This window comes from Protopterus annectens, chromosome 15.part0 (genome assembly GCF_019279795.1).
Source record: "Protopterus annectens isolate FY-2018-M chromosome 15.part0, PAN1.0, whole genome shotgun sequence".
Taxonomy (NCBI): Eukaryota; Metazoa; Chordata; order Ceratodontiformes; family Protopteridae; genus Protopterus; species Protopterus annectens.
Window position 1 is genome coordinate 511,102,629 of NC_056749.1, and position 12,084 is coordinate 511,114,712.

Below are 12,084 nucleotides of genomic sequence, written 5' to 3' on the forward strand. Positions count from 1 at the left end.
GGGGATGTCCTTACATAGACCTCTTTGCATCCCACCTCAATCATCAACTACAGATTTTTTGCACCAGGACTTTCCACGAACTAGCTTGGAAAGTGGATGCACTATCATTCAGTTGGAAAAACCTCTCTGGGTATGCCTTCCTGCCTCTACCTCTTCTTCCACGGGTGTTATTAAAGATCAAACAGGACAAGCCCAAGATGATAATTTTGCTGGCCCCAAATTGGCCTCGACAATTTTGGTACCCAACTCTGAAAAACCTTTGTCTGGAGCCCCCTTGGGTATTACCACAGACTCGGAACCTTCTGTCCCAGCACCAGGGTCAGGTTCTGCACTCCCATGTCAAAACTCTCAGCCTGGCGGCCTGGTTAATCCAGGGTCTTCGATTCATTCTCTCCTACCCAAGCAGGTTATGGATGTCATTTTAGAAGCCAGACGTCCTAGCACTAGAAAATCTTATGCAGGAAAATGGAAAAGATTTTGCTCCTGGATGCAGGCTCAGGATTCAGATCCTCTTATTCCTAACATTCCTCTGATTTTACTTTACCTGACAGACCTCTTACATAAGGGTCTCTCTTTCTCTTCCATAAAGATCCATGCTTCTGCTATTTCTGCTCATTATAATACAGACCCTCCTATCTTTTCCCATCAGCTCATGAGACAGTTTCTCAGAGGAGCTAAGAACTTAAGGCCCCCTAGATCTCAACTATGTTTTGGAAAAACTCACCTTACCTCCTTTTGAGCCTGCTGCCACTTCTGACATCAAGTTTTTATCTTGGAAGACAGCCATTCTGTTAGCTCTGACCTCTGCCAGGAGAGTTTCGGAGTTGCAAGCTCTCATGGCTGTGGAACCTTATATTATTTTTCATCAAGACAGGGTGTCTTTAAGGACTAATTCTACTTTCATGTCTAAGGTGGTTTGCAAAGTGGCTTTAAATCAAACTATTCACTTTCCAACTTTTTTCCCCAGTCCTCAAAATAAGGGGGAAAGGATCTTGCATTCCTTGGATGTACACAGACAACTACGTTTTTACCTGGACAGAACCAAGGACATCAGGAAATCAGAGCAATTGTTTGTTTCTTATGCTTCAAGTTCCCAAGGTAAAGCCATTTTCAAAACAGACCATTTCTAAATGGATTGCTCATGGAATCAGATTTTGTTATTCACACCATGGAAAGCAAATCCCAGGGAGTATAAGGACTCACTCTACCAGAGCTGCTGCCACTTCAGCTGCCTTCCTCAGGGGAGTTCCTACCAAAGACATTTTGGAAGCTGCAACTTGGAGTTCAGTGCATACTTTTTCCAAGCACTACAATCTACCTCTCTACTCTAAGTCTAGGGCAGGCTTTGCTTCTGCTGTCTTGCAGGGCCTTTTAGCCGCCCCCTCTTCTTTATGACCACCTCCCTTTTATTCTGCTTTGGGATTCAACCCTACAGTCATGACTGCAACAGTGAAACACGATGAACATAGTACAATTGTGTACACTTACCATAAATGTAGATGTTCGAGTGTCTTCACTGTTGCAGTCTGGGTTTCCCTCCCTCCTGTCCCCTCTTATTTTTTCTTTTGTGTAGTTCCCTTCTTCACCCTTTTTTTGAGGTGTATTTGCAAAGGGTATGGGATCTTACTCATTTTGGAGCTCCTGACATCTGGGGCAAGAAAAACTGGAGAACATGGCGTCGGCTGTCCGCTTTGTACTCCTGGCGCTCTGACGTCAGAGAGCATAGCTGAACAGCCGACGCCGGACCCAGACTTTGGGATTCTGGCCGACCGAGGACTGCCTGCCGGCAGGGGAGAACCTTACAGTCATGACTGCAACAGTAAAGACACTCTAACAATTACATTTATGGTAAGTGTGCACAACTGTACTTTACTGGGTCTGTGCTCAGAAGGCATGCTTGGCTTAAGGAGCAATCTTTGCCTGATCATGTTAAAGCTAAATTATTGGATGCTCTTTTAAATCAAGATCCGCCTGTTTGGCAACAAGACTGAGGAAGTTCTTAAAAAGATGGAAGATAAAGCTAAATATATGCAAACTGTTAAAGATTTTTTACAAGTTCAGCCTTCTAGATTTAGTAGGCACTGACCCTCTAAGAATTGGTCCTTTCGAGCCCCTTCCAGGTCTTCTCGAGCCAAACCCAGACACAGCAAAAACCCCAGGTTTCAGTCCCAGGGGACTCACAGAACTAAGCAGTGGGGTGGGGGGGCTCCACTTCCAAGTCTAGGAATAATAAGACTTCCCCCTATGGTAAACTGTCCCAATGACTTCCTTTTAAAATTTCTAAGCACTTATCAACTAACTGCCCCTTTGGGTGGAAAGATTGCTCTTCTTGCAAAGAATTGGAAACTCATTACCCAGGACAAATGGGTTTTAAATATAGTGTCCCAGGGATACAGATTTCACTTCCACACGTTGCCAACACCAAGTAGGTGGCTGGACCTACCCCCAAATCAGTGGGCAGAGGCCCAAAAACAAGTACTTTCTCTCTCAAGCATGGGGGCTATTCATCTGGTACCAGAAGAGGAAAATTGACAAGGTTTCTACTCGAGACTTTTCATGGTACCCAGAAAAGACCATTCATGGCGTCCTATCATGGACCTGACTACTCTAAACACCTTTTTGGAGATTCCAGAATTCAAGATGCTGACTCTTCACCAATTACTTCCTATGCTAGGCAAAGGTGCCTGGTTGGCAACACTAGATTTAAAAGAAGCATACCTGCACAATCCCAATCAGGGAATATTGCAGAAGATACCTACGCTTCAAAGCAGGCTACACTCACTATCAGTTCTCTGCACTGCCCTTTGGCTTATCTACTGTGCCCAGGGTATTCACAAAGTGCCTAGCTCCAGTTATTGCATTTTGCAGGCAAAGAAATATTCAAGTATACCCATACCTGGACGATTGTCTAATTCAGGCAGAAAGCCAGGACATACTTTTGAATCATCTGGCCTTTGTAAAAAGGGTTCTGACTTGTCTGGGGTACACCATAAATGAAAAGAAATAACACCTGGTACCCTGTCAACAAATTATATTCCTGGGAGCAAGCTTGATTACAACTTCCCAGATGGCTTGCCTCACGTCAGAAAAGCAAATTCATTTGACAACCTACATCAAACAAGTGGCCACAAAAACCCTATCTGCAAGACAAATACTGCAAGCCTTGGGGTTCATGGCCTCATGCATTCTTTTAATTCCATATGCAAGACTGCATATGAGGAAACTACAGTGGTATCTAAAAAGCCTATGGTGTCAACATTCTCAAGACCTAGAAACAATGATTCCTATCATACCTTGCCTACGCCTAGAGTTCCTTTGGTGGGCAGAGGCCTGCCACCAAAACAAGGGACTACCTTACAAACCACCCTCTGCCGCCCAAACACTAACAACAGATGCATCAGACTATGCATGGGGGTCTCACGTGGCAGGGAAGTGCATTCAGGGCAAATGGAACCCAAGTCAAATGCACCTGCATATCAATCAAGAAGAAATGTTAGCTTTACAGAATGCTCTGACTGCCTTCAAGGACCACATTCTTCCAGGACAACTAATGGTAAAGACGGACAACACCACTGTTATGTGGTACATAAACAAACAGGGGGGTACACATTCTTACCCCCTCTGCAGACTAGCCATGATATTGTGCAACACAGCCTTGGGCTACCAAGTGCACCTACAAGCTCAATTCCTGCCAAGAAAATTAAATACACTAGCAGATGGACTAAGCAGAAAACTCATGGACCCACATGAGTGGAAACAGGAACCAAGGATTTTCAACATGTTGACAAGCAAATGGGGGAGAGCCCAGATATAGAACTGTTTGCCTCTCCCCAGAACTACCAATTGGACACATTTTGCACAAGGATTCCCCACAAACAAGCCTGTAAAGTGGATGCTCTGTCCTTCAGCTGGAAAAACCTATCAGTCTGTGCCCCCCCCCCCCCCCTCTGCCTCTGCTCTCCAAAGTACTACTAAAAATCAAACAGGACAAACCAAGGATGATTTTGATTGCTCCAGACTGGCCGTGCCAACACTGGTACCCCCTCCTGCGCATTATGTCACTTTTGTCTCCATGGCACCTGCCTCAGACTCCTTCCCTGCTTTCTCAGCAGGAGAACCAAATTCTGCACCCCCAGCTTCAAACTTTGAACCTAGGAGCCTGGTTAATTACCTAATCTCTCCTTTACCATCCCTCAGCAAACCTGTGATGGATATCATTTGAGAGGCAAGGAGGCCTAGTACTAGAAAATCTTATGCTGAAAAATGGAAAAGATTCTGTGCCTGGAACCAGTCTCAAGGCATGAGCACAGCAGCGCCCAATTTACCTCAGATTTTACAATACTTAACTGAGATGCTTCACAAGGGCCTGTCTTTTTCCTCCGTTAGCGTGGGACCTTAACTTTGTCTTGGAGAAACTCGCTCTACCTCCTTTCGAGCCAGCTACTACTGCAGACTTAAAATTACTTGCTTGGAAAACAGCTTTCCTTTTAGCAATCACTTCAGCTAGAAGGGTATCTGAATTACAGGCCCTTATGGCAGTGGAGCCTTTCATCTTCTTTCATGCGGACAGGGTTTCCCCTCAGAACCAATCCATCTTTCATACCCAAGGTGGTATCCAGTGTGGCTCTTAATCAGTCCATTCATTTGCCAACCTTCTTTCCCAATCCACAGAGTAAAAGGGAACGGATACTGCATTCCTTAGATGTGTACAGACAACTTAGATTCTACTTGGACAGGATTAAACCTCAAAGGAAATCTGAACAACTGCTGGTGGCATTTGCTGCAGGGGCAGAGGGGAAGGCTATTTCAAAGCAAACCATTTCTAAATGGATAAGCAATTGCATTAATTTCTGCTATAAGTACCATGGAACACCTATCCCCCAAGGGATCAGACCTCACTCCACCAGGGCTGCATCTACCTCTACAGACTTTCTCAGAGGCTTCCCTACCAGCGACATCCTAGAAGCTGCTACCTGGAGTTCTGTACATACTTTTACCAAGCATTATCATTTGCCAATTTTCTCTAAATCCAGAGCTGTCTTTGCCACTGCAGTCTTGCAGGGCATTGTAGCTGGCCCTAATGCTATCTCAACCATAGCTTTGGGAATCTACCCAAATGTAATGACTGCAACAGTGAAACACGAAGAACATAGTACAGTTGCGTACACTTACCATAAATGTAGATGTTTAAGTGTATTCACTGTTGCAGTCCTGGTTACCCTCCCTCCAGCCCCCTAACTTCTTTTGGCTATACCTCTACTTTCCTTTACTATGCTTAAAAGCTTTTTTGGTGTATTTGTTTTTTTTTTTTTTTTTTGTTGGAGGTATATCTTTCTGCTTTTATGTTTAATTGCTTCCCATTAGGGGAGCAGCTGACATCTGGGGCAAGAAAAACTGATGTAATGGCGTCGGTTGCATGTTTTTATACCCCAGACGACCTGACGTCATGGAAGAAGGGACAGCAACCGACGCAGGACCCAAAACTTTGATGTTCATCGTGCATACAGCTGCAGTAATCACAGATGGGTTCTCTGCCGTCAGGCGGGTCCTCGGTCGGCCGAATTCCAAAGTCTAGGTCCGGCGTCGGTTGCTGTCGCTTTCTCTCCTGACGTCAGAGAGGCAGGGGTATATAAGACACAGCCAACGCCATGTTCTTCAGTCTTTTTTGCCGCGCGGTGCCCGAAGCAGAAGCAGTTCGCAAGTGCCGGTCGGCCAGCTCCTGAATTTACAAAAAATTGGAAACCGAAGTCTTCATTAAAGCTAAGTACCCCGTTGGGGAAACATTTCTTGCCTCAGACCGATGTCAGAAAAAGTTAACAATTGTATTTCTTGTGGGAAGCAAATACCGCATAAGGATTTCCATTCCCTCTGCATACCTTGTTTAGGCCCAGACCACGACGTCTCGGGCTGCCGCTTTTGCGCTACTTTCAATAAACACACTATTAAGCGTCGGGCGGAGTTCGCCCAACACTTTTTTGGTAAAGCCTTTGATTATAAAATGTCGTCGGAGACTCCGACTAGCGTTTTGTCCAAAAAACGCAAGGACAAGGACCGACACCACGCCAAAACCGGCTACACGTGGTCCGGTTCTCAGCGAGACGCCTATGCAGTCCCTGACTACCGACGACACTTCTTTGGCAGTGTCTTCTGTAACCGAGACCGCAGGTACCTCGGCCCTTACCCAGACTACAACCACCGAAGCCACTGTGAGTGTTGAGCCTCCTAATGTGGACAGGTCCGCTTCCTCCCATGGTGTCTTTAGACCCTCTTCTTCCTTTTCCATTAAGGCCTTTACTAAATCCAAATCAGCCAGGCATCCCAAGAGGCCTGTTGCACAGGGTCCATCTCCAGGCCCCATGCCTAAAAAGCAGATGCTTAAAATGGCTGAGGATTTAATTACTCTTATCAGGGGTTCCCAGCCCCCTCCAGACAAGAGACCAGGAGTGGAGGAAGATTCTCCCTCTTCTGACCAGGGCTCCATTTTTTCAGAACATTCTGATGTAGAGGAACACACTTACTCCCCTTTTGAAGATTCGGATGCAGAGCAGTCCATTCCTTCTGTATCTCCTCTTGAGGATTTTTCCTTTGGGGAAACCTTGCACACTTTGAGGGAACACTTCCATTGGAAAGGCCAAGACTTTTCTGATTCCAAGAAAAGACTTAGGGAATTTCTTTTGTTACCTCAACACAGACCTCTGGCGATACCTCCTGTCTTGGACATACTTGATGATGTTTATTCGGAGGCCTGCCTTAATCCGGATTCCCTGCCTCCTGCCCCAGTCAAGCCTGATAGGTACTACAGAGTTCCTAACTCTCACCAATTTCTCTACAAAAGCCATAATGCTGACCCTGAAACCATTTCTCAAGGCCCCAAGGGAATGAAGGCCTCTGCTGCTAAGAATCCACTACCTTCCGAAAGAGAGTCAAGATCCTTAGAAAGGTGGGGGAAAAGGTATATACCTCAGCCACCCTAGCCATGAGGGCCTTAAATTGTCAGTTTCATATGCTTAAATATCAGCAGTTTATCACAATTAAAGGAATAAAATGTCTCAACCTGAACAACCAGATTTGAAGGAGTTGCAGGATATGATGCATAGTGCAGAACAAGTGGGTAAACACACCTTACAATGTGGCTATGATGCCCTAGAGGCCTCAAGTAGAGCTGCTGTTACAGGATCAGTCATTCGTAGACATGCTTGGCTTAGGGAACAAAGCTTGCCTGATCATGTGAAAGCTAAACTTCTAGATGCTCCTTTACAAAAGGATGTGCTGTTTGGTACTAATGCTGAGGAGATATTACGGAAAATGGAAGAAAAAGTTAAATCTATGCAAACTGTCAAAGCTTTTCTACAGGTTCAACCACCACATTTTAGCAGAAATTGGCCTTCTAAAAACTGGTCCTTTCCAGCCACGGACAAGCCCCAAAGAGGTAGATACAGGCGCACAAGGGGCAGAGGACAATCTCAAGGATCATATAGAGGCAGGCAATGGCAAACTCCAGCACCAAGAGGTGGCGAAGACAGTGCACAACAATACAGGAAACAAACCCAATGGCTCCCTCCTTTCCATACCAAGCAAGTCTCAGCTGGCAGCACCCTTGGGAGGAAAGCTGGCATTATTTACAAGAAATTGGCATATTGTCACAACAGACAAATGGATCCTGGACGTTATAAACAGAGGCTACAGATTTCATTTCCACACTCTTCCAAAAATGAGAGGCATGCCAAACCTGCCACACAATCAATGGGCAGAGGCACAACTACAAATTTCAAAGCTCATAGATATGAGAGCTATTCAAGAGGTACCTACTCACGAACAAGGTCAAGGTTTTTATTCCAGACTATTTCTGGTACCAAGGAAAGGAACCGACTGGAGACCCATTTTGGACTTATCCATCCTAAACACATTCTTACTCGTACCAAAATTCAAGATGCTCACATTACAGCAGCTTCTTCCCATGCTGGGCAAGGAGTTTTGGCTGGTAACATTGGACCTCAAGGAGGCATACCTGCATGTCCCAATCAGATAAAGTTGCAGAAGATACCTCAGATTTCTTGCAGGTTCAATCCACTATCAATTCTCTGCATTGCCCTTTGGCTTATCTACTGCGCCCAGAGTATTCACGAAATGCCTGGCATCAGTAATTGCCTACTGCAGACTTCAAGGGATACAGATTTACCCTTATTTGGATGACTGCCTGATCCAAGCGGACAGCAAGCACATACTTCTGGAACATCTGGCTTATGTAACACGGTTACTGCATTCTCTGGGATACACAATCAACAAAGAGAAATCCAGGCTAACACCATCTCAGAAAATAACTTTCCTGGTTGCCAACTTGGACACAAACTCCCAGATGGCCTATCTTACGCCAGAAAAACAGGGGCAACTAACTCAGTACTTCAAAATACTAGCAAAATGTACCAGGCTTACTGCAAGGAAAATCCTGCAGGCTCTGGGCTTCATGGCATCTTGCATTCTTTTAATCCCATGTGCAAAGTTGCATATGAGGAAACTTCAATGGTACCTAAAAAACCTATGGTCTCAACACAGCCACAGTTTGGAATCAATAATACCAATAATTCCATGTTTGCAAAAGGAATTTCTATGGTGGGCCCAAGCATGTCAAACAAACACAGGTCTCCCATTCTGCAAGCCTCAAGCAAATCAAGTCATCACAACAGATGCCTCAGTTTACGCCTGGGGGGCGCACATGACAGACAGGTGCATTCAGGGCAAATGGTCCCAAAAGGAAAAGCACCTTCACATCAATCAAAAAGAAATGCTAGCAGTGATAAATGCAATTACAGCTTTCAAGGACCTCCTGCATCCAGGACAATTACTGATAAGAACAGACACCACCACAGTAATGTGGTACATAAACAAACAAGGAGGAACACATTCATACCCCCTGTGCAGGCTAGCCATGACACTTTGGAACTTGGCTCTGGAATGGCAAATCGAACTTCAAGCACAGTACTTGCCAGGTTTGGAAAACACGCTGGCAGACAATCTAAGCAGAAATATGACAGATCCACACGAATGGAAGTTGCATCCTCAAGTGCTTACAAAGATAATCCAAGCGTGGGGGAGGCCAGACATAGATCTCTTTGCCTCCCACAGGAATCATCAATTGGAAAAGTTTTGTTCAAGGACCTTTCATCCAAAGGCCTGGAGAGTGGACGCCCTTTCATTCAGTTGGACAGCATGGACAGTTTACGCTTTCCCACCTCTGCCTCTTCTGCCCAAGGTGCTCTTGAAAGCAAGAGCAGACAGACCGAAGATGATACTGATCGCTCCAGACTGGCCAAGGCAACACTGGTACCCATTCCTGAGGAGCCTAACATACACCTCCCTGGTCCCTACCTCTAATGCCTCTTCTGCTGACTCAGCACAGCTACAAAACTCTTCACAGTCAGCTGAAAACACTCAACCTCGCTGCATGGAAAATTCCTTAACACCACAACAGACCCTACTCCCCAAAGAGGTGCAGGATGTCATTTTGGAGGCCAGAAGGCCATCTACTAGAAAGGCTTACTCCGCAAAATGGAAACGTTTTTGCTCTTGGAATGAGAAAAAAGGCCAGGATCCTAGAAAACTGAATTTGCCCCCGGTATTACAGTATCTAGCTGAGCTGCTGAACAATGGACTTTCTTTTTCTTCCATAAAAATCCATGCCTCAGCCATTTCTGCAGAATTCAACACGGATCCACCCTTATTCTCTCACCCACTCTTAAGACAGTTCCTCAGAGGGGCTAAGAATATAAGACCACCAAGGAAACAACCAATACCAGCCTGGGATCTTAATTACATTCTAGAAAATTAACATTGCCTCCCTTTGAACCAGCTGCCTCAACAGATTTGCAATATTTGTCCTGGAAAACAGCTTTCCTTCTGGCCATTACCTCAGTTCGTAGTGTTTCGGAACTACAAGCCCTCATGGCTGTGCAGCCTTATCTCATCTTCCATCAGGACAGGGTTTCCCTTCAAACCAACCCGTCATTTATGCCTAAAGTGGTATCCAGGGTTGCTTTAAATCAAGCCATACACTTAACTACCTTTTACCCCAATCCTCAAAACAAAGGGGAAAGGCTGCTACACTCCTTAGACATCCATAGGCAGCTATGTTATTATTTGGACAGAACAAAGCCCTTCAGGAAATCAGAACAACTTTTTGTGTCCTATGCTGTAGGGGCTCAAGGGAAGCCAGTTACCAAACAGACAATTTCAAAATGGATAGGCCACTGCATACGGTTTTGTTATTCCTATCATGGAAAATCTGTCCCTACAGGCATTAGATCCCACTCCACCAGGGCCACAGCTACCTCTACAGCCTTCCTCAGAGGAGTTCCTACCAAAGATATTTTGGAGGCAGCCACTTGGAGTTCTGTGCATACCTTCACAAAACACTACCACCTGCCTTTATATTCCAAAACTAGAGCAGGCTTTGCCACTGCTGTATTGCAGGGCATTCTGACTCATCCCAGTTCCAATTAGTGCCTACCACCCTGTGCGTAGCTTTGGGATTCTACCCATCTGTGATTACTACAGCTGTATGCACGATGAACATAGTACAGTTTTGTACCTACCATAAATGTAGATGTTCGAGTGCTAATACAGCTGCAGTACAGTTTCCCCCCCTCCTTCCCCTCTTGGTAAAGGCCCCTTTTCATACAACCTGATTGGGTTATCCTTCTATGGTATATTTGCTTGCAACTACTGATTTTGGATTATATTGCATTGCATGTATATAAATATAATTTATGTATTGCCTTCCTTCTGGGGGCACCTGACATCTGGGGCAAGAAAGACTGAAGAACATGGCGTCGGCTGTGTCTTATATACCCCTGCCTCACTGACGTCAGGAGAGAAAGCGACAGCAACCGACGCCGGACCTAGACTTTGGAATTCGGCCGACCGATGACCCGCCTGACGGCAGAGAACCCATCTGTGATTACTGCAGCTGTATTAGCACTCGAACATCTACATTTATGGTAGGTACAAAACTGTACTTTAATCAGGCCGACTGAGGGCTACCTGCAAGCAGATAACCCAAATGTAATGACTGCAACAGTGAATACACTCGAACATCTACATATATGGTAAGTGTACACAACTGTACTTTTCAGAGACCATAGACCTATTTGGACTAAACCAGTCAACAAAGCATGCATTCAGAAATAAATATGTATATAAGTAAAGCACTGCATTTTGATTGGATTCATACATATTCTTTAATCTGGTAGTAAACTTTTTTGTGTGATATTTTTTTCTTTCAGAATCTACCAAAAATGAGACTATCACGAAGTTTCTGCAGTTGTGTATATTTCCTCGTTGCATTTTCTCAGCAATTGACGCTGTATATTGTGCACGATTTGTGGAATTAGTTCATCAGCAGAAAACACCAAATTTTTCCACCCTTCTTTGTTATGACCGGGTATGTGCTTTCAGTGTTTTGTGCATATGTATGAGAAAGTTGATGTTGAATGATCTGAAATTCACAGACCTCTTCAAGATGTTCTGTTTTAGGCATATCCTTTCCTCTTCCCACTTTGGATATTTTATCTAAAGTGCTTTACTCTGGTGCTTAGGTGATCCAGAGACAGATGCTTTGAAATATTGCATTATACCAGAAGAGCTTCTGTGCCAGGGCAGTTCTTTTCTGCTATTTACACGTTTTGAGTGTCATTGTTTCTCAACACTGGGAAGCACCCATATTCATTGCTTAAGAAGGTTACGCCATCATTATGTTAGCATGAATTCCATATCATGAACTAAGACATGCACCAGCTTTCTTTACCTCTCCAGCAGAATATGCAACAAGGATAGGCCTGTCTGTCTTTGCTTGTTGTAAAATCAGATTAGTTGTAATGTGTCCATCCTAGGAAAATTGATGGGATAGACCTTCCAGTAATACTAGGTCTGTATCTGTCGTCGTCGTAGAATGCTGACATATTGGTCATGATATATTGAATCAAGTCCATCATTTGAGTCCTCATAATTAATCTTTGTGTATCATTTTTGCTTGACTTTGTAATTTTTTTTTTTTGTGTTGGTTCTTAAAGGAGACATTGAGAGCTACAC

The 12,084-nt window shown here is 44.6% G+C and overlaps 1 protein-coding gene across 1 annotated transcript in view; it reads left to right on the plus strand.

Annotated features, from left to right (window-relative positions):
* The window catches only part of LOC122789852 (THO complex subunit 2-like), a 2,223,396-nt gene that overhangs the window by 735,829 nt on the left and 1,475,483 nt on the right, over nt 1–12,084 (plus strand). The window contains exon 7 of the mRNA XM_044057286.1: nt 11,280–11,437. Coding sequence (XP_043913221.1) covers nt 11,280–11,437 — 158 coding nt within the window. The remainder of the gene's footprint in view (nt 1–11,279; nt 11,438–12,084) is intronic.